Raw genomic sequence first — 24,111 nt, forward strand, 5'->3', positions numbered from 1 at the left:
CAAGCAGTCATATGAAAAAGAAAAGTATTGTGAGTCAAAGCAGAATGTGACGAGCTAGAATGTATGCATTCAAGAGGATAGGCCCCTTCAGACTGAAACAGCAAATGTCCTGAGAAAGTGATCCTGCCGACCTGATTTCTCTGCTGCCTGCCTCAGCATGGCATGTGCTCTTTGTTCCTTAGAGATGAAAGTTGAAAACATGAGCTCAATGAGCTAATTCAAAATGCAACATTTCTCTTGTAATATCTCCTGTCTCTATCAGGGATGCTGCTGGATCTTCTCTGTTCAGCCAAAAGGCTGCTGAAAAGTAAGACACTGCTTTCAGCTGAAAGAGTATTACCTCCAGCTGTCTGTAACATCTATTATTTTGCAATTGATCTGTCAAATGCTATTCTATCAACGTGTCATTTATTTGTGCTCATACATGGCATTTGGGGTGACTAAGTTTCATTTTCAACATGTCATCTGGCAAAATTCAGTAATGGATCTAACCCTAAAGACAAAAAAAAAAAGATGACACTAAATCTAATTCGCATGGATACAGACGACTTATTTTGATGCAGTGCAGATCAAGCTTAAAAGCCATTATAGATTCCACCTCAGAAATATACAATATGTCACTTTGCTCATCAAAACCAGTGACTATCATGCAGCATCATCCTCTGCGAGAGTCACTCTCAGCCACCAAGATGACTGAAATCATATTTGAGAAGAAAACAAAGACTGCCATTTATTTTATTCTCATGTCAGTCACTTGGATGATCAAGCAAACGGTATTCTGGATTAAAATGATAAGACAGCACCGCAAGTTTGAGCTCCCCATCGGTATCACAGGTCAGTGCTGCATTATCACAATCATGAGAAGCACCACAGGGATGGATGAGCTGGCCTCTCAGTTCATGAGTAACATGAGACATCAGGTTTCACAAATGCGTGAGTTTGCTCAGCACTGCCGCTGCTCTTATACCAAACCAATGCTGATGAGCTAAACATCTCGAACTGTAATTTACCCCAAGTATGCTGTAATTGTGAATCCTGTAGGCCCTTTAGCTATGGCTTCTTTTGCAGCACAAAAAAAAAAAAAAAAAAATGCTCCAAGCACTGAAAAAATGCTCACAAGTACGCTCTTCAAATTATGATGATATAGTCAGTATTTGTTATTCACACAGAAACACAGCACTGTCACATCAGGGAGGAAAAATCATAATTCTTCTCAATGATTTAGTATGTAAAATAGCTTCAGGTGTAAGATCAACTTAATTCTCTTTAGAAGGAACTAGAGATGATCTCAAAGGATTTGAGTTCTTCGCTATGAGCAATAGTTAAATTATGTATTTTGAAAATCAAAATGCTTCTTAAATGTCTTATGAGAATTTCTTTTACAGGTATCCAGAATAAGGAGGTCTGCATTGTTCAAGACTGGAGTTCAGGTGGACAATGCGTAACAAAAAATCTGAGGATTCCTAAAGATGCATCACTTTCTCTTTAAAATCAGTACACATTAAACACATCGTGTCATTACAGAAAAACAGCTCGACCTTATTGCTCAACTGTGTGACCATGTCTAAAACTTGCCTGGTAAGAAGTAACCAGTAGTAAAGAGTGTTAAGGTGCATGCATTAAGCATACAGTATGTATATATCTTAATGCTATTTGTAAGAGCTTAGTGCTAGCAACAGCTTTTGTTCAGAAATGACATTTTTTGCAATGCTGTATCGCTACAATCAGCCTGGTAGAACAGACAAAACTTTAAAGCAGGCCTACACTATTTTATTAACCTTTCTTACACACACTAAAGCAAAGCAAGTGGCAAACATGGAAATAAGAGCTGTCACTAGTAACGTTCTTACCTTTTACCAAAGGCTACATTAAAAGCATTTGGGAACATTTTCATCCTCTTCCTGCAACACTCAGACCAGAAATCACACAGAAGTTGTAGTTATTTTTAAGGGCTTCCCTGAATTTAAGATTGTTATGTCTCTGCCACTAAAAGCATAATGCATACATTATCACTTCATTAGTTAATTCCTGGTGACAGAATCCCATCACAGCTGAGGTTGGCAGGGACCTTTGGTTCACCCGGCCCAACCCCCACACAAGCAGGGACACCCAGAGCAGGGTGCCCAGGGCCACGTCCAGGCAGCTTCCAAAGGGCTCATGCCAACTGTCTAATCCTAGGACTTCAAACTTTCTGAATAGGTGAAACACTTGTAGTTTTCTTCATCCTTTAAGAGCACGTGATTCACGTTCCCAGCTACCTAGGAAATAAATTAGTCATGCACAAAACACTTTAAACTCAGTACATACCAATCATACCGAGAGGTTACTCTTAAGTTTCTCCAGAAGAAATCTTGGCAGACAATGAGTGGCCATTAATTATTTAATAGGCTTAACAATTCATGCTCTATGAATCCATAATCCCGATTCAAACAGGAGCATTACTTTACCTTCAACACCTTTTTCTTGAGTATATGCAAATATTCGTGCCATGCCAGTGTTGTATAACATTCAGGCACTGTTTGCCACTTGGCACAAATCAGAAGTTTGTATTTACAGCTCAAAGTGAGCTTCTGCAAAGTTCATGGCTATACTGGATGACAGCTCCTCATTCAGATGTGAAACCTCCACGTATTCAGGACAGTAGCAGATTTCAGTTGTAAATCTTTCTAGCTTTCAGTACCACACAAAGAATGAATTTTACCTTCTTATACGCCCTTGCCAGTGTTTATGAATTCCAAATAACTGCACAAACAGGTCTCCTTGCAAAACCAACAGAACTGATGATTATGTACAAATGAAAGCAATGCACCAACAAAACAATTTTAGGATTCTACAGCTGAAACTGTATTTCTATTTTCTCTATTTAACTAGGAAATACTTTAAAACAAACCATTAAAGATGCTGTTTTACACATCAGTATAAAGCTCACTTTAAAAATACTTCTTACATGGCATGGGACATCGCCCATGCCAGCAGTGTTAGCTTTTTACAACTGCTCACGTAAGTTAAGATGCATTAAGAATGCTAAAGGCATTCTTTCCTTTTTTTTTTTTCATTACAAATGTATTTTTGTATGTGTTTAGCATCTCTCTCCCCATACCCATTATTATTAGCTTAAAAAATAAGTAATTTTAAGTTGTGTACTTTAATAATGATTATTCATGACTGTATTTATCACTCTTAACTATTAATTACCAAATATATTTGCTGGATGTAAGCCTTTTGTATTTCAATAAATTATAATAAAACCATCTCCTTGAAAATTTTGCTGGGATTGAACTGGTATTTGATCTCACATTAAGGTGCATCACTTTCTTTTAAATGTGATGTTAAACTGTACTTGAACTGTAGTTCCAACTGTAGCATAAAGATACTGACACAAAGTTATGCCTAAAAACAATCAAAGCCTGAATTACTTCAACTGTACTGAACTGAAAAATAATACTCTGATTTGGCCCTTGAAAGAGGCAAGTTTGATAGCCTTTGCTTCTTTTTTCTGCAGCTCCAAAACTCTTGCAGCATATAAACTCAGCACATCCTAAATAGTTTCACTAGTCACTGTTGAGAAAATGAAGCAGATGCAAATGGTAAATAGCATAGAAAACAATATTTGCACTGATTACAATAAAGTTCTTGTGGTAAAGCAGCAAAGGTTTGAAAAACTGCAATACAAGGATAAAGGATTTAGAAGTCTTTCCATCTTTCTCATACCTTAATTTACCCTTACTTACTCCACTTAAATTTTTTAAAACAAGAGAGATGCAAGTGAGGTTTCAACATGGAATGTATTTTATTTTTATTTTTTAGATTTTCAGTACAGTATTAGGAGATCATTTAAATACTTTCAAAATATTTGGGGAAAAAAAACAACAAAAACAAAAAAACAAAAACAACCAAACAAGGGCTTCAGTGAAAAAAGAAAACCAATCTCAACAGTGGGTAATAGGCAAGTATGTAATGACCTTATGATCCTTGAGTAGCACCCTCTAGACTGGTACTTAGTCAGGAATGTTCCTCTCCTTATTTTCTGGACTGTTTCATGAAGTTCTCAACTATAATGAGCAGCTGCACTTACAGGGAGGAGGAAATGTTTATATAAATGAGACACACAGAACCTCATTTTCCTTCAAAAACAACTTTTTTTTTTTCTATTCCCTACAGCTGCAGATCAGAAGGGCATTAGATAACAGCACAATCCCTAAGACCAGAGACTGGTTCCAAACCATCCAACAGTATCACAATCTGACACAGTAGATGAGACAACAGAGAAAAGCTGGACAAGTAGATGAATATTTCTCATTTGAGAAAAAAAAAATTAGAACAACAACAAAAAAATTGCTGCACAAAAAGATTGACAAAAACTAAAATTGCGTTGTTTTGATACAGAATGAACAGAGGCATGCTGCTGTGCAAACTAGAATACCCTGATTTATGGAATGTATCTTCTCGAGCACACTGCTCAACCAATGCAGAGATGGGGAACATGTAAACTGAAAACATCCAGCCACCAGTTCCTCTTCCACTACTTTATAGTCCAATACCTAATATTCGTTTATCATATAACTAACACAAATTCCCATACGCTCAAATCAGGAAAATAAAGTTTCCTTCCAGTACCAGTCTGTAAGCAACTTACTGTCAAGAAACAGCCTCAGTCAAGGAAATACTGGCATAATGAAAGGAACAGATTGGAACAATTAAGTTAATGATTTTATTTAGAGTTCCCCACGGTTACGTTTATATATATACAGATACATATATATACATACACACATACATACTTAGGCATTTAAGTATATATATGTGTATATACATACACACACACACACACACTTAAGTACTGAGGTTCTTTGCTTAGTGTTCAGTCTCGTTAAGATCTACCTTATATATATAATCTGAGCCTGAATGGGAATTTAAATCCAGATAGAAATAAATGTAAGACAGGGCTTCTCAGCCCTATCAATTCAGTGATTTTCTTTTCCTTGTGTCAAATATAAGGTCAAAGCTTTTGCAGTTTTAAGTTTTTGGAGACTGGAAGTTCCGAAACCTTCATTCCAATTCAATAATGCTTCAAAAGAAGTACCTTGAAAGTCATGTAACATTGTACAGATCTGCACACAACTTGCTAGTCAATTCTCCTTTCATCTTCCAGCCGAAAATTACTGCTTCAGCTTAGAGGGCGTTTTCAGTAAAAAGAAAACACATTTGTCAGTTTGCAATCACATGATCAAAAAGCAGAATGGGTATGGAAGTTGAAGTTCCCTGATGTGGCCAATTCATACAGAGTTAATGTGTTACTCAAATACCTTTGCATGTATTACAGTAAGGAGTGCATTTGTAATAATAATTAGACACAGGCATGCAAGCATAATTTACAGTCAACGAGGACACGCATCATGAGCTTCCTCTGACTGTGCTACAAAACTGTACCTCTTGGAAGTCATTAATGACTTTTATGTATTTATGTGATTATAAACTAAAGTTTATAAACATTTTTCAAAAGGTTTCAAACACAATCAACTGAAAGGAAATTATTTTGTACTGTGAGCAAGCTGTCAATTTGTAAAGCAAGGTTTCATTTTTGTGTCAGGTTGGATAAGTAATGGGACATCAGGTTCCTTATATTTCCAGTTCTTAACAGAGAAATAATATATAATTAAGCCTTTGTTCAAATAATGGCCAGCATGATGAAATAATCACATCAGTAGATGGGATCCATCTTGAAACTGAATGAAATTAGTAATTCCTATCCATAAAATCTCTCACTGCTTAATTAAGGAACTGTAACAAGCTAGGACACTGACAAAGGAGATCAAGATAAAGATCAGTGTCTGAATGACTGCAACAGCCTAATATATTAAAAATTGTAGCTAATTCATCAGCACGTAGATGATGCATTATGTTACTGGCCAAATTTTTACAGTATCTAACCAAAGGTACAGACTTTGTGCATCTCATTGCAATTAAAATAAACATGTCTCAGTGTTCAGTTAAGTTACATTACCATCCAGAAGCTGACCAGATTTCCCTTATGCTATCCTTATCTGCCTCCAGATACAAGTCTTGGACAATTTTGCATGTATATTTAAATTATACTACATGGATAAGTGAGTTGTCCAAGAATGGACATATTTTCTTAACAGAAATTTGGTCAAAAAATGATATTTGTATTCAAAAGGAAAAAAAAAAAGAAACAAAAATATGTGGTATAAGGTGTAATGAGCAGTACATTCTTTGTGTACAGTATTACTCAATATTGACATACATGAATTCTCTTCTCAGAATGCACAGAAAAAAAATGTTTCTCTTAAACCAAAACAGAGTACAGTAGGAACAGTAACAGAACAGTAACAGAAACAGTAGGAAGTTATGAGTCTCAAGTATAGAAGGATTTCCCATCACTTTCAGAAAAAGTTAGTAAAAACAGACACTAACCTCTTTTCAAATCAGGACATAAAATATCTCAGATTATATAAAAGTACACTCCAACTTCTCCAGAACAGAAGTCAAAGCTAAGGCCCCACAATTCCAGTTATGAGATACAGCATATACTCTTTACTAGTCCACCACTTAAAGCCCGCTATTTAGTATTTTGAAGAGGGAATTTTATAAAACGATGGTTGCGATGCCGTTCTTTGTACCCAACTATTGATAGATCATTTAAAGGTGTTAAGTGTTGTAACAGAAACTGCTAAGAAAAATGCAGTGTATAAACATAATGCTACAACCTACACTGACTGAAAATTCTTCAGGGTCCTCATACCTAGTGAAGCTGACTACACAAATTAAACATAATAGAGTACAAATTAACAAACCACATGATTAATAAAATCTGTTCACTTTATATTAAACATCTCTAATATGATTAAAGAACATTATGTCCTCTGTTGCACAGAGGAGCTCTTCCCTTTGTATCACGGGCAAGGGTTCTCATCATGAATGCCGCGGTGCAAAATGACCATTTATTTCAACAGGTTCTGCAGCATAGCTGTAGCATACGTAGGACGAGCTTGTCTGCTTTCAATTGCATTTTGCAGGTACTGGATACCTCCACAGCGCTCCCAGATTTCTTCAAACTGTCTCGGCAAAATTTCAGCACCTCGCTTTCGAGTTAAGCCAGTCTCTTCAAGGTTAAGCTCACACATATCCATATCATCTTTACCTGAAAACGTAGAGGAAAAAAGAAAAATCTTTATAATATTTTTACATCGTTCAAAGGTCGCATAAGCAAAATTCATATCTTCGTTAATTAGATTCCCTCTGTCAAGCTCTGGTTTGTTAATTGACTTCATAGCTTATAAGGGAACCAGTCTTCAGACAGATTTCTACTCACAGGACAGAAAAGCAGTATCAGAATAAACTACTTTCAGATGCTGAAACTGACAAAATTGTGGTTAAAAAAAAAATCAAGCAAAAATCAAGCAAAGAGGAACAAAAGCAAGAAACCAAGAAAGATCAGCATCTCAATATACTATCCTGAAGTCCACTACAGGATAAATTTGTTTTGCACATATATACAGTTTTGCAGTCAACTGTTGTTATAGTTTTGTTCTGTTTTTTAAACAAAGCAAAGTGACTTGGAACTTAACACTTGAGCAAATTCCCTATACCCTTAATCTGTCAGCCTCCCATGCTAAACAAAGTGGAAGTACTGATGGTACTGCCCACATGGAATCCAATGAAGCAATGAGTGCAGTTCACCAGCTGTATTTTGATCTTACTTTTCATAGGTGATCCATTGAATGTGGTATTCATGACAGCACTGCTACTTTTAGATAAGGGCTTTGAAACTGAACAGACAAAAGCTGGTATAATTATATTAAAAATAATTAGTAGAAAATAAGGAAGTTTGGTTGCTACTAAAGCATCACTTTGTAAAACTAAACAAATGGATAATGGCCTTCTCATCAGTTCTAAAGTCAAAGACAAGAACTCAAAAGACTGAACTGTAAAACAGTGTTTTTTTGCTCTTTGCATTATCCACCAGAAAAAAAAGATACAAGAAAGCCAAGAGTATCACAGGCTGCATTAAAAAAAGCGTAACTGGAAGCTTCAAGGATGTGGTTCTCCCTTGCTTCTATGCTCTTATAAGACTCCACCCTGAGTACTGCATCCAGCACTGGAGCCCCAGTACAAGAAAGACATGGACCTTCTAGAGCAGGTCCAGAGGAAGGCTGTGAGGATGACCAGAGGGCTGAAGCACTTCTCTTATGAAGACAGGATGGTACTTTGGGTTGGTTCAGCCAGGAGAAGGCCATGGGGGAGACCTTATAGCAGCCTTCCAGTACCTAAAGGGACCTACAGGAAAGGTGGAGAGGGACTCTTTGTCAGGGAGTATAGCGACAGGACAAGGGTTAATGGTTTAGACCAGAAGAGAGTAGATTTAGATTAGATATAAGGAAAAAAATCTTCACTATGAGGGCACTGGAACAGGTTGCTTAAGAGAAGCCATGGATGCCCCATCTCTCGAGGAGTTGAAGGCCAGGTTGGATGCAGCCCTGAGAACTGGATGGTCTTTAAGATCCCTTCCAACAATTCTACAATTAACCATCCATTGCCACATCTAATTTTTATTTCAAATATTTAAGATTAAAATCCCAATCTTTCATAGCAGGCAACAAAACATTGTAAAAGCACTAGTTTGCTACCAGCACCACCCAAATAATACTCCATGACATTTGGCCACCATCAACGGAAGTCACAGATCTTCAAATTCTGCCCAGACATGAACTGCTGATGAGGCTGCAACTAGGAAAACTTTCATCATCTGACTTTTTTTCTAAAATAAGTTGTCAACACTGAACCTTTACAACTGAACTCTGCTTTTGATACCAACCAGCTACAAGGAGAATGGGTGCCTTGTCAGGATGAAGTTCCATCTGTCGAGCAATCCACGGCCCATCAAAATGTGCATACCACCAACCCTTCTTTTTGTTTTGGGGATCTTTATATTGGTCCATGGGACGGATGAAGGGAATGCGGAAGTAACGCTGTTGTCTATTTATTTCAATCTCCTGCTGCCTCATTGGTAGCTGAGCTGTTGGGTTCTGTTGAGCTATTACACAAAACAAAAGCCAAAAATAAGCAAGAATAATCAAACAAACATTATTGACTTGCTAAATTAGTTAGCAAAAACAACAAAACAAAACAAAAATGGGAAAGTCTCTCTGAATACAAGTCTCATCAAACCTAAAGCCTTGCCATCATCATATAACGTGCGTTCTTCCAACTACTCTGACTACAGCACTAGTGAAGAAAGGTTCATTTTAACTATTATACCTACATGTAAAACAATTGGTCAGTGGCCTCAGGTAAGTTTAGACAAAAGCAAATAAAATACCACATTCTGCTTTAAATTAGTATTTAAAGTATAAATTTCTATGTAAAATATCTTACCAACCAGAAATATAAATCAGTAGCTGTTCCAGATCAGTCTATTTCTTTGTAAAATAAGGTCACTGTGCGAAACAGTATTTTCAGTACAAGAATAGAAAGCACCACTCAAAGACTTTTCTTTTGGGTGTGTAACACTGTTAGAAATCACTAATTTGTTAACAGAATTTGATAAATAACCATTTACTACGCTAAATAGTCCTCAAAAACAAATGCCTAGACTGCTGCATACTGAACTCCAGCTGCTTTCTTTTTCAAAGGAACTGGTTATATCTGTTCATTAAAGTTGTCTGACTGAACTTCTCCAGGGAATAGGTTCTTGATAAACATTTGTCATGTGTGTTTTTGGAGTCACACACACTTATATTTCAGACTCAGGAGAAAAACTTTCTTTTGAACAAAAGCAAATACTCTGCATTAACACATCAATGGATCAACCTTCTTAATTTTATGTATACAATATAAATTGGGTTTAAATAGGAGATGCTCTTATAAATAAGATCATTTCCTTTAATATCTGCTCCTGCAAAATTTTATTCATTTGGTTCTAATGGCTTACAATAAGTACTCTGTTTAAGAAGTTCTGAATATGAATCTATGTCACCTATAGAAAAAGACAGCTAACAGCTTAGCGTTTTAGCATAAACAGAATAATTAAAAGTGAATTCCTTTTTTTGTCCACTGTTTATGAAGAAGCAAAACTGATTTTTGAGTTAGAATTTAATACATGAAATTGACGATCACTTCTAATAATGCACTTTTATATTTATGAACAGGACTGACAGACTACAAGTGTACCTCAAAATTAGTTATATTACTTTTGCTTGAATCTGAGTATTTCTAAATGCGAAGAGTGGAATTTTGAACAGAATTGTATTATACAAATTATGCCTCCAATTTTTTTGCCCATGCCTACATAAACAAGAAAACAAAAATATATTTAGTAGAATAATGCTGATTTATACATTAAATCTGAAAAAGCACATGTTTTATATGGGGATAGATGCTATAGTACACAGCAAATTGTCTGAACATCTAACAATATCATTTGAACATCATACTAAAGATCAGTGCTTTAGTATTGTCAAACACTTTTTGTAATGTAACAGTAGTTGCTAAGTAACCCTTTGCATACTTAAATTCAAGAGGAAATCTAGAGGCTGGAAATGCTAAGCAGCCAGTAAAGACTAACTTTCAGCACTATGGAAAGAAGTTCTTTACTCAAACAAAACCACCACCTGACAGTTAGTGTGCTAGGAAAACAGCTGTTATAATTAATTTGATTCCAGAGTTTTGCTACCAAAAAAAAGTGCAGACAGTAAAAAAATGCTATTAAAAAAAAAAAAAAATTACTTATTTTGGAAAGAAAATTGTTATCTCCTCAAGTAATGTACATCACTCTCCTTTCTTATGACAGTTGAAACGGGAAAGGATCTCATGAAATAAACAGTGAAGTACATTAGTAAGTTATTACAATACTACATAATAACCAACAGTTGAATAAAATTGCAAAATAGTAGAATAGCATTTTACTTGAAAAATTAAATTCCACGTAGATGTGTAGCAAAACACTGGATTAAATAATGTTAGTACAGAGCTCTCAAGTGTTCCTAATCTTCAAAGTTAGCTTAAGTAACCATCTCCCCACTTACTTGAGTTGTTCAAAAATGGTGCAAAATCTGTAAACAAATATTACATGTTGAACAAAATGCAGTAGCGTTGACCTTTTTAAGTTACAGTTTCGTTACCTTATTTTTCACCAATGATGATATCAGACAAAGAGAAATTCTAATTAAAAAAGTACACGTTGAGCTATTTCTATTTATTTTCTGCCCACTGACATAAACAATGTCTCCTTTGTTCAAGTTTCATAGATACCTAATTGCTTCTAGTTTCATCAGGATTTAATTTAGAAATTTATTACTTTGCCATACTGTATGAATACATCAGTACAAACTGCAACAAATGCCCTCAGAATTAACACAGTACTTCTAATTTTTCGTATTTCTGTTAAAAAAAATAATAATAATAAAAAAAATTAATTCCCAGACCTCTGGGATGAGATGTGATAAGAATATAAATATCCCAAACTTTATTTGTGGAAGTCCAAAGATTTTCTGCTCTTTAAAATTTCCCATTAACAACATAACAGAAGAATACTTACTACCCATTCAGTTCCAAACAAATTTCCCGAGCTGAAATTCAAAGCAACTTGCTATCTCGCAGAAGTACTTGGAATGCCTTTTCATAATGTTTTATTCATTAGCTTTCATAAGCACTTAAAGCAATATTACTACAAGAACCCAGTCTTTAATATGGTCTTTTCCAGAAGTCCAGGTCTCCCCTCCTCTCTCTTCAGGGAACCGAAGTTCTCTGAAAAGCGCAGACTCTCAGAAAATGCTCAAGTAATGGCCAACTCACAAAATGAATCAAAAGAAAGGAAATATTATTGTATAATGACTGACACTGGAAATAAAGAGTGTACCTGGGATCTACACTTCCCATGTTCCTAGACCAAGCTCTGTGCTAGGGCTAATGGGACTCAAAAAACATCATCTCCTCATCTGCTCTTTCCTCTTCTACTCCCACTGCAGCCGAGACCAAAGAAAGACCTGGCTGAATTATCCTATCAGTTTGTTGTATTTCTGTTCATTTCTTAGGTTCCTATTATAACAGATGATTATTGGAAAAATAAAACCGAATCACCACTACCAAATTTAAATCACTCCAGAAACTGGATACCTAATTTTCAGGTTTGGCAGTTTCACACATGGTAACTCCTACACATTCTCACTGAATTTAAAAGCCAGTCACTGACTTTCATTAGCACTTTGCTTTGGCAAATAAGCACCTATCTATGAAAAAAGCAGAATGACAGTGCAATATAAAAGCAGAAACCATGCGATATTTGTCATCCTATCATCAAAAAATACAGTATTTGTAGAATTCATGAAAGGAAAATGTAATTTTAAATATGTAAGGTTTAGAACAACTTAGATGAGGAAATAATTTGCTTCTTTTAAAAACTTCCCTAAGTTCTTATCCATATCTTAAGAAATTATAAAAGCATGAGAAACCACCAAGGAGTTTTGTTTTGTCTAGATCCTAAGTATAATAGTACAATTACGTAGAACAGGATTCCTTCCTATCTTGTTTTTTTTTTCTAGCCCCAGTAAGCCACTCAGACTACTGGACTATTTGTGACACACAGGACTATTGTGTTCAGAATCTCTAATCTACCCTTAGTGAGAGTTCAGAATTATACCTAACAGTACTGTCATTGAAAGCAGTATTTTATCTACAAAGGTCAGAATTAGTATGAACAATCTTCAAAACAAAGTCTCAAAAGTCTCAAAATGCAAACTGGAATAAATGAAAAATCTGCCTTAGTCTTGCACAGCATAGCAATGAATGTTTCATAAAAATGCCAGTAAATGCACTACCAAATCAAGAATTGTTTTTGATTTTTAACAAATGAGAGTTGTTATTGAGTACATATGTATTTTCATCTTCAGAAAGTATCTGATCTTCTGCAAAGTGTTTGCCAGTTCCAAACTTTTAAAAATATTCACCCTAATTCAATATGAAAATACTCTTGGAAAACATCTCCTTCAACATAACAAAAGAAAATTACCCTAGAAACATTTTCTTTGGAATACTTTCTCAAAAATTATTATAAACACAAAATTATCTCTTCTCACCATAGTCTGTGACTGATTTGGGAGCACGCTGTTCTGCTTCTGCATTGCGTTTCTTGTTCTTGGATTTCCAAGCATGATAGACCTTTAGCCTTCTGTGAAACTCTTCTCTGCAAGCCGCCAATAGTTCAATATCTGTCTCAGAAGCAAGAAAGGAAGACAGGAGTAAGAAAAAAATTAGAGGAATGATTCATGAAATGCTTTTCTGTATTGATTGGTACATAAAATTTTAGATCCAGATATAGCAGTACTGTGTTATAATAGCAAGAAACTGACATTTTGTGAGCTCTAACTATAAACGTAGCTAAAAGCACAGTATTTCCACAACTAAGGATAATTTCTTAAAATATTTTCTAGGACAGCTTTTAATTAATGATGTGGTATTAAACATATATACCTTGTTCTTTACAGAAACAGGGACCTAATCTGATGGTCTAGAAAATCCTTTGCAGTGCTACATATCCTTTTGTCTTTGGAGATATGGCAGTGCTCAAAGTAGCTGTTTTACTGTGAGATTTGTAGCAGTGAAATGCTACTGTTGTAATTTTCCATTTACTGAATTTGCCTGTTGATTGCAAAAAAGCAGTAGAGAGGCAAAAAAAAAAATTCACCCCTGAACTTCATCTCTGAAATTGAAAAAAGATCTTTTTAGATTAGATGTAGATGTCTCTTCTGCTTTGACACCTGAATTCTTTGTCTACTTTATTAATGATATTTTAATTTTATTGAATTTCCTGATACTAAAGACCGAATGATCACAAGAGTTCTTCATTAGTCATCTAAGAGGATCTGGACTGCATTCATTAAAGATAAATATACATTAACACCACATTACTTTACATGTTAAATTACTGAACCTGCTATTCAGTTGAAACACATTATTGCAGTTCTGCATATGTAAATACAGAGACACAAAATTTGGAGCTAACTTTGCAAGTTCAAATACAAATATAGAGGATGGATTTCTTTCTACATCCAGGGATTAATTCTCAGTTATCTTAAATGTCAGAAATTAACCAACACTTCCTATCAGAAGTAAGAAAAACTTTACAATTTAATAAAGAAATAGCTCATATCTGTTTCTATCTTCATAAAATCAGAGAAATGGTAATTAATGTTACAATTACAGTTACATTCACAAATTGTTGCACCTTTTCAAAAACAAAGAATAATTTAAACATTCAAGACAAAAAGTATTTTAAACTGTGCTTTATACATTCTTTTTGCTAACAGCAAGAAAATATAAAAAAGAGTTGTTAGAACCCATACATTCTAGATAAAGCCTAGTAAATATTCCCTTTTTTGAATTACATAAAAGAGAAATTATACGAAATTATGACATATTTTATGGTCCAAACAGCTTAATATACTAAACAGTAAAATCAGTAAAAAAAGGTAACAAAGCAATTTCTGTTTCCACAGTATAGAGAGCAGTAAGCCAAATTACTTTAGAGAAACAAAATATTTTGAAATTAACTTGACATTAATTCAAACCTACGTAACTTCATGACCAAGTTTTTATCTTTATTATATGATGTAACACCTTTCATACAACTACAATCTGACTTCTTTTTCTCTCAAATGAAAAAACCTACCACAAGATGTGTTGATGGTATCACGAAGCTCTGCATATTTCCATTTACTCAGATCATGCTTCTTAGCACCAGCAGCAGCTTTTGTAGCCTGAACTGCAGGACCTCTACAATTATGAAAAATAAATAAATAAAAAAACAAGTAAGCATGTATAAATATAAATGCATTTTTTAAGGGACAGGTAAGTATAGAATGGGAATTGCTACAACAATGGGAACAGATCCTATGAGCAACACTGCTGCATCCTTGTAGTAGCAGGACTGATTTAGAAGGAAATTAAGAAATTACTTCCATGATGCTCCAAGTATTAAGAAAAAAAGGAAGCATTTTTTATGTACAAAATCTTTCTGTAAGAATAATCCTGTCAGCTGCCCAGACATCAAGAGAAATTGCCATAAATATCTAGTGTTTACGTGTAAGAAGACACATTCTATGCATCTGTATGTATGTACATCCCCCCTCATTTTCCTTGGTACTAGGTCAAGATGCAGAACACACACACACACATTAGCCATTTGCATTTTCAGTTCCATTATAAAAACAGACAAGGAAGGAAAAATGTTTCTGAAGTAGACAAGAAGGCATAAAAGGCATTTGTGCTGCTGTCAAAAACCAGAAAAACCTTCCATGCTTCTGACAGAAGTTTAATTTGAGAAATCAATTTCATTCTATACTTATTTTGTTGCAGCTATCCAAGAACAGCAATAGCTAGGCTGCAGAGGGAAAAAAAACATCATTATTTGCGGAAATACTGAAGAATAAAAACCCCTCTTTGAAGAAAATGCTGACCAGTATTAAAAGGCCCAACCAGAAACAGTGTGTTTCAAAGGCAAACGGTATCCGTCATGTAAGTACTGCACAAGGAAGTTAACAGCATGTGAGAAACCATTACTAAAATTTCCAACTTCTTAGCAGTATGAATAAGTCGTCCATGTAACAAACAAATGTTACATGCATACAAAAATAAACCTGAAATAAAATAACCCATTCCGTTTTATCTTAAAAATGAGATAGATAAGGAGCAGAAGGACGTTCCTGTAGGAACAGCCCATGGACTGTAATAATACAAACCAAGATGGAAACACTACAACACTCAATGAAGAACACTTGTGTCTGCTGTTGAACTCCTTGGTGTTTAACGTGATTCTACCAACCTCTACTAATGCCCATGAATAATAATATTAGGCAATTTTCTTTCAGGCTCTGAGAAAACTCATTCAGAAGACATTATTAAATCTTTAATGGCGCAGCAAAACCCCCGATGCAACATTTTAAGTTACAAATTTACAAGAAACAGTGCAAGCCACATCTCTAGTAAAATTCTGTTTGTGACACAGTATCTTTGTGGGGCTATTTTATTATTATAGCATTTACGAACCAAGGAATATTATTTGAAGTTTATTTCTCTGTAAAATCTAAAGGTCTCCCATGAGAAACCACACTGCTCACGTGCTAGATATTTATGCCGTATTTTTCCTTTTTAGTGAAGAGGATATAAATATATTTTCTATGAAAGTTTTCTCTGTATAGATACAGCCGTTCTGAAAAATAAATTGCATTTAAGTTTTATAGCATAAAACATCTGTTTAGCCAAATGCTCTTCATAATAGCAACAGAACCATCTCTTGAAATGTAATTAAAACTACAGAATCTTCGTGTTCATTGCAGCATCAGTTTAATTATGCCTGCTCACACTATTAGTCTGAGCTAACACGCAGCTCCCAGTTTACACAAGAAGTTTGACTGAAAACCTACCTCGTCTTTTTATCAGTACAGAACTAAGGGGTAATAACACTTCCTCATTCTTAGCACCATTAATGATTAACGTAAAAGCAATCATTAAGCAGACAATTTCTTTCAAAATATTAATATTTTGTTATCACCAGTATGCCAAAACATGAAAGGACTGCTACAAAGTGCCATTTCCGCTACCTGGCGTCTAACCTTGATGAACAAAGGATTTGACAAATCCTGAGGATTTTCCTTATTTAGCAACACTACCCAGCACTCTAAGTATTTGCAACATAATTTAGAGCAGCAGAAGTAGGCCGTAAGATCTCTGGTTAAAGCAGCAATCTTTAAGAATGTTAATCCAATTGAATGGCTTAACTTCCCCATTACAGTACTACTCTGCACTCTGCAGATCAATGTGGTTTTCTGCATGACTTTATGTGTAGCAGTCTGTCAGTAAGAGGAGAATCATGCTTGACAGTCACTCTTCACCACTCAATCTGACATTGCAATTTTAATTCAATCATAACACAATGCCTCTGATTTGGTCAAAGTTTTGTGATTGCTTTGCATATTAAGGTTTGGACATCATCACTGGAACCGCGTCCATATATGCAATAGACTCTCTACCTCTAAATTTGCAGGCTAACAATTAAATGCAGCACTGTTTACACCCATTCATAAAAGAACACCACAAGAAATGAATTTAGATGACAGCTGCTTTCACAGTTATCAACATTATGGCTACACATTAATCATAGGTGGTTGGTTACCTTGCACATAGCAGGAGGGTCAAAACTAGATGATCATTATGGTCCTTTTCAACCCAGGCAATTCTATGATTCTATGCCTAGTTAATCTTATCTTCAGACTATGTATACACAGCATTCTGCTTTGTTTTACAACTCCAAATATTTTTACTTCTGATGTAAGACATCAGGAAAGAAGTGTCAGAAGATATTGTTTTTATTCCCACAGTCCATCAAACACTTAATTGCCCTCTAATATAGAGGTCATTAAAACCATTCTAACACTTGCAACTATGAGACTGTTGCAGTACAACTGTATTTAGACCTAAACCTATATCCTCCCTTACTCCTGCATTGTACATAAACCCTTCTATTATCATCCAAGAAATCTCAGGATAAGATTTTGTTTATATGTCTTAGGACAGTTTTAATATACTTTTAACTACACAATTTTCTCATCTGGCTTTATTTGAATTAAAATATAGGTAGAATATTTTCAATTAAATTGAGTTATATTAACTTTAAGTAATTTAACAATTTGTAGAAATTCTTCTTTTGAAGATGCAGAGCCTAGTATTTTATTATTATCGTAAGAGCAGTGATAAGAGAAGAAATCTGAATGAACCTTATCAAAATTAAACAAAATACAAGGCTACTGAAACTTTTTTTTGTTATTTATATAATCAAGTAAATTAGCATCTAAAAATTACTGAAAAATCAGGTAATGATTGTTAATAAAAAAGGTGTTGATAAAGGAAACTTATCTGAAAAAACTTGTTTACTTATCTGCTTAACACTTAGAAAAAACATATTCATTATTTTTTAAACACATTTCACATATGATTTCTTTTCATTAAATGATTTATTCATTCAATAGTTTCTTCTCACCTACCTAGACAACATTTCTGACATTTCTTTGGCCATTTGTTCCCTATAAAAAAATTGACATATAAGCATAAACCAAATATATTAAAATAAAAAAGCCTTATTAACTGTGATAGTCTCTTGCCAACCAAGCCAAAGCTGATTCAAACACAGAAAATAAACAGGAATTTATTTTATAACATCCATTCTAATGCATAATACACACGATTCCTTGTTAAGAGCAAATTAATCATATAAGGCTGTGAAAAAATGGCTGTATGTGAAAAAAAATTACAGTAATTATGATCTTCAAATAGATGTTAGGTTATTAACGTGTTTATTAGACAATTAGGGAATATGTTGATTTAAAGTTTACAGATGCATTCTAATGAAGATTATTACAAGGTATTAGTAAATAGGAAGACTAGATCAATTTCCTTTGAATTAATTATTGTTACTTTTTTTTTATTAAAGTATTCAAATGGAGAAAAAGTGCCATACGCAGTCATTTGCAGCTTTGTTCCATTGGCTCTGCAAACAGAAGATACTTTTGTTAGCCTATTTTCTTAGTTATCTTTCTAAGAATCTGAAGCAGAAAAAGGTGGGCCAGGGTAGTCACTCCCATAATTTATCATCTTTTCTTCTTTTTTTCTTTAGCATTGTTTTATGTTTTATTGTTTTATTAAAATATATATATATATATATATATATATGAGACATACTACTCATACATTTTATGTCTGGATAAACACATCACAAGAAATACCAACAATCCTTATTTAGCTGGAAAGAAGACAGACAGTTTCTTCATGCAAGCTGTGAAAAGCACTGCACCTAACTGCCATGGTGAAGATGCCCTCCCCACACTTACAGAAAAGTGATAGCATTAGATATGCTACAAATCAACAATTATTTGAATTACTGGGACAATCCACAAAGAATACATTCATATGATCTTCAGTGAAGCAAACTTTTTTTGGTGCTTTGCATTATACGTGTTTTACTAAGTGACATAAATTAAAATGTATTGCACAGATGAAATCGGGTCCCTAATTGATTTTTATCCAAATGCCAAACACTTAACGTAAGCTCTATTTACAGTGCAGTAAACTCCTTGTAGACATATTTGCAAACTGTGGATGAATAATAAAAATGGGTGAAGCTGGGAGGAGTCCAGTCCACACTCAGTACAGAATAAAAAGCTGAGTCTGGTGTCCTAACAAACAGCAATTGTTTGAGAGGAATCAATCAGTATATTTCTGAAAGAAACTACTAATACTTTTGAACTTGTAGATATCTATGAAAAAAAAAGTATAGAGGAGAAAAAAAGAAGTAAGGCCTTACCCGTTTTCAACCATGCCAACACATGAGTGTCACAGGTGCTTTAAAATTGAGGAAAGCACAGATGTACCTTCCAACTTGTACACAGACGTCACCTTGCTCTTATTAATTTTGCACTATCAGTAGCACAACACTGAAGGAAATAATCCTTTCCTCATGCTAATGTGTGAAGCTGGAATGACTATTTTATTTTTTACTTAAAAAACAGTGCGAAGCCACTGCAGAGCCTGTACACTGCATGAGTTCAGTATGCAGTAATATACTCTGCACCCTATTTTCCTGAGATTTAAAAGGAAAAGGAAATACACATGCATAGAAGTCACGGTGACTTCAATGTATCCTGCAGTAGTATGTAGGTCTCTAATCCAGAAGATGCCTGAACACAAGTCTCTTAGACACCAGTAAAATGTTAAGTGATATCAGTTAAAATAATTCCTGAGGATTTAAGTTTAAATAATTGAATTGTTCATTTGGCTCAAACCAATGAAGACATCTGATTTCAGAAAGGCATGCCCCTACAGATAAAAAAAAAATTCACATGGGTAGAAAAGTGTCTACTACTTTTTTTTTTTTTTTTTTTTTTTTTTTTTTTTTTTTTTTAAGATTTATACCTAATCCTGTTCAAGAAAGGATTTACACTGCTAAGTTAATTTGCTCAGACCATTCTGTACTTTCTCATCATTTCAAAGAGTCTCAGACCACTACACAGTAAGGAGAAAGCAGCAGTTTCAGCTATCGATATGATCAGTCTACTGGCCATTCCTGGGCTTCACAAGACAAATGCTAGCACCACCTGTGAGCAGTAGGAAATACTGTGGCAGATAAGGCTTCGCTGACCTCAAAAAATTACTGAATTCTCTGAGCCCTTCTTTACCAATCCCTCCCTTCTTCCACTTTGAGAGAAATTTGCCAAGTTGTAACACTATATGATTTCAGGTTTACTTTCACGGGCAAAGCATGAAAATATCCAGAATGCTATATGTGAAGCACTCAATTTGGATATTCAATTGAGCTTATTAAAGTCATGCCTGAGACAATAAGATAGCAGCTGTAAAAAATCTGAGGACAAAACCACAATAATTTGAGCCAAGATGCCTACAAATTAACATCGTACATGATAAAAAATCCTACCTAGGAATGACACATAGGCATACAATTATGAAAAGTATACATCTAAATGAAATTTGATTAGCAAAGAGAACAAATCTGGGAGCCTAACATTTCTTACACAACTTTCTTTCAACTACAACAAAGCAGTAAAGGTGGTCACATCACTAAGCGAGTGACACGATCATGTTGGTAGGTTCTACATACAATTTGACCAATCAGTCAAATCATTTTTATTGAATCTTTACGCCAAATTCTCACATACATTTGCTGGCTACAAAGCTTCTTCAGAAGACAAGAGATATCTTGCTTTGCAGGCAGTGTGGATTTGTACAACAAAAACAAGCAATTCCTATGACGCACCCAAAAATTCAAACAGAAGACATTTAATTTTCAAAACCCAAATTGCGTATATTCAATCTGCTTTAAAAAAGCAACCAAACAACAACAAAAAAAACTTACCAGACAAGACACAGAAATAACTATTATTTCTGCCCTCAAAGAGGGATTCTTGTTAAAATAAATAAAAAAAAGAAAATGAAGCAAAATAAAACACACAGATTCATAATATACTATTGGAACTACATGTCCTAAAAAGAGTACATTATTACTACTTACCACTGAAGAAATTCCATTCCCTTCTTTAATCATAAAAATCATAACTTAAAATGGTTGCCATTCTTGCCAAAAGTCAAGAAATAAGAGAAAACTGCATTTATATTCAGAAACACCTACTAAATTATGATATAGCAGTAAGCAAAACAGAGAAACTCTTTAAATAATACAAAAATACATAAAATAAGCAAGAGCTTAGTATTCTCCAAAGGATGAGGCCAATGAGAAGAAAAGAAATTTAAGAACTGAACTCCATACCTGCACAATCCTACATCAAGTTTTGTCTCTTCAGTGCTGAGTTCTGCCCCAGTTTGGGCAATTCTCATTGCAAGCTCACGATCACGACGTTCCTGTTCAAGAATTGCCTGGTGCTGGGTTTCCTCTTCTCGTTCTCTAGCTAGCTGAGCCTCAATTTCAGCCTGTATTATGAAAACATATAAAAAAACACATTGAATCTTATCTAATCAAAACACTGCATAAGCAAATGAATAGCAAAAATACACCTAGTATATTCGCAGCTTTAAAAGATACTAAATTTAGTGAATTAATGGTATTAACAGTATTAGTATTTTTGCTTGATTCAAGAAAAACAACAGCTACAAACTGCTATCCAGATTCTCATAAAATTTATCAAATCATTAATGTATTATCTATTCAGATTGAAGTGCCACAAAACATTATTTAGAAAAACATTACAGCCTTTAAAAAATACATTTCATTACAAAATATACTTAAAATTTGCCTACAAACATGAAAACTTATGATATAGAGCCTTATGTTTATTCTCCACATCACTAACACCATAATCCCTTGATATCCTGCACTTAACATTGTAAGACACTGCAACAGGAACTGATTTGCACACAGGTCTGGGAGTTCATTCTGAAAAGAGATGAACACTGGAATCCTCTGTGGACTCGGTCTGGGTTTGAATTTAAATGAACTGCCAAACTTCAACTTCCTGCAGTGGAAAAATAATTCAAATATAATGCCTCTGCAGAACAAAGCTGTAATTCCAGCTTACCATCTATATTTAACAAAGGGTCTTGCACACATAACAAGAAAATGTGACCATTCAATTCCAAGTTCTAAAAGTCACATATGCCAACTGTTAGTTGTGCCTTCCTTGGCGCACAAGTCAACACAGGAGACAAAGTCACTTCCCCCTCAGCATCACAAATTTGCACCAGAAAAGGAGTACAGCAACACCAGTAACTTTTCACTATGAATCCCATTTTACATTATCAAATAGTAACTACCAGAAGAAGGAAAGATAATGAATAATTAACTATGTAGAAGAAAGAAATGCCCTACTGGATAGTATGTCTATCTAATATCCAAATGCAACATTTTTAAGTGTAAATTACATTCTGTAAATATCCACATCTCAGAAACAGAAGCACAAATAAAGACTATGCCTAGAGATGATCAAAGTGCTGGCAGACCAGACTTCTAAACTTTCTGCCAGGAGTCCTGTTTGCTTTCTGAGTGGACACACCCTTTATGTTTCAAGAGTAGCTAAATAGCAGCTTACTCCCTTTTTACATTTAACTTCTAGAAGCCAGATTTGCTTGCCTACTATTCCAATACTGGTGACAGACAGCCACACAGCAAAGATCCATTTTTCATCAGTTAGGCTGTAGTGCTGGTGGTAGTTCCAGAAACATGCTCATCAGGAATGATGGTGAGGACACATATCTGGCAAGAGTATGCAGAAACCAGTAGGATAAGCAGCACTTTGCTAACTCCAAGTGTAACAAAATACAGCAAAGGAGAAAAATTCTGTTTCTGATTCATCACAGATAGGACATAAACGTGGCTGTATTCATCAGCAACCACTGCCCTTTGCTTGCTGCAGTAGCCACAAAAGGAAATCATTTTCTTCCTGAAACTCCCCTCTGCTCAGATTGCCAGTGGAATCTTTAAGGAAAACAAGGAGATCAGTGTCCTGACACAACTCGGAATGAGAGTTCACGATATCCAGGATAAGTCAGAAGAGTCAGGAATCAAGGCAGATGGAGAAGGAGGAGGATTTGAACTGCGCATATCTTACACAAAAATAGTAATGGCCTCTCAGTACTACCAGTATTACGAAAATGTTTACAGGTAAGCTGACACTGAACACAGCCTCAGTCCATAAGTAATCTCGAGATTAAAAAAAAGAAAAAAAAAAAAGAGCAAAGTTACTTGGCATGCAACACCTGCAAAAATTCATAACTCTAAACTACAATTCTGTAGTGTTACGTATTTTTAACTTAAAAGTAAAATGATTTTTAAAGACATTTAAAAACAAGTACACCTCCAGTCCAGTATACCTGAACTTGCATGTGGACTAGAAACAGGTGTTTTTTCTCAGGATGTTCTAATCATGATTTTCTCTTATGTTTATTACCAAAGCAAATGACTACATATTGAAAGCTTTAACTGCTTACAGAATTTCCCTCATAAAGATAAAACGACAAGAACCACTAGGACAAGTTTTGTAACATGCTAGTAAGTCCAAATTCCTGGACTTTGCTGTTATATTATCACGCAAGAATTCTGAGCAGTTTTGGGCAGTGCCTTTGAGTACCATAAAATAAATAACCCCAGTCATTTCTATGCATAACATTTTCTTTGATTTTCATTTTCTTAGCAGTTTTCACTGATTTGGGCAGACATCTTGTCTTACTCCAGAACAGCAACCAGAATATGTTACTAGTTTCAGCTCTAGAATGCTTAGAGCTGACCTAACATTCATGATAAATGTTCACCTTTCTTCTCTTTTCTTCTACCACAAGCACACTGCAGCTAAGGCCTAGTTAAAAGGTTATTTTCTCTACAATAAGCACATGCTTCCTCTCTTGAAATGTTTGCACTAGAAACTGAGCAGTATTAAGCTGCTTGAAGGCTTTCAATTTAAAAAAAAAAAAAATCCACATTCTGTAAGGAATTATGATGATTACTCATATCCCAAGTCACAAGAATGTAGCATACGATGTGCCACAATCAACAGCTTAATGCACATCACTGCACAATAC

General features: G+C 34.8%; 2 protein-coding genes across 7 annotated transcripts in view; one reads left to right on the plus strand and one right to left on the minus strand.

Annotated features, from left to right (window-relative positions):
• IMPG1 (interphotoreceptor matrix proteoglycan 1) overlaps nucleotides 1-3,243 on the plus strand; it is a 53,002-nt gene extending 49,759 nt beyond the window's left edge. The window contains 1 exon segment of the mRNA XM_085218443.1: nucleotides 1,386-3,243. The gene's annotated coding sequence lies outside the window, so the exon portion shown is untranslated.
• Nucleotides 3,244-3,766: 523 nt separating this feature from the next.
• Nucleotides 3,767-24,111, minus strand: part of MYO6 (myosin VI) — a 97,912-nt gene continuing 77,567 nt past the window's right edge. For 3 of the 6 annotated variants that reach the window (XM_085217772.1, XM_085217771.1, XM_085217773.1), the window contains exons 28-35: nucleotides 21,350-21,510; nucleotides 18,530-18,559; nucleotides 18,057-18,095; nucleotides 14,687-14,790; nucleotides 13,095-13,226; nucleotides 11,046-11,072; nucleotides 8,837-9,055; nucleotides 3,767-7,162 (exon numbers count right to left, since the gene is read on the minus strand). In XM_085217772.1, the coding sequence (XP_085073898.1) occupies nucleotides 6,963-7,162; nucleotides 8,837-9,055; nucleotides 11,046-11,072; nucleotides 13,095-13,226; nucleotides 14,687-14,790; nucleotides 18,057-18,095; nucleotides 18,530-18,559; nucleotides 21,350-21,510 (912 nt within the window). In that variant the 3' untranslated portion in view covers nucleotides 3,767-6,962. The remainder of the gene's footprint in view (nucleotides 7,163-8,836; nucleotides 9,056-11,045; nucleotides 11,073-13,094; nucleotides 13,227-14,686; nucleotides 14,791-18,056; nucleotides 18,096-18,529; nucleotides 18,560-21,349; nucleotides 21,511-24,111) is intronic. The other 3 variants (XM_085217769.1, XM_085217768.1, XM_085217770.1) reach the window with 3 other exon arrangements.

This window comes from Meleagris gallopavo, chromosome 2 (assembly GCF_905368555.1).
Source record: "Meleagris gallopavo chromosome 2, MGAL_WU_HG_1.1, whole genome shotgun sequence".
NCBI lineage: Eukaryota > Metazoa > Chordata > Aves > Galliformes > Phasianidae > Meleagris > Meleagris gallopavo.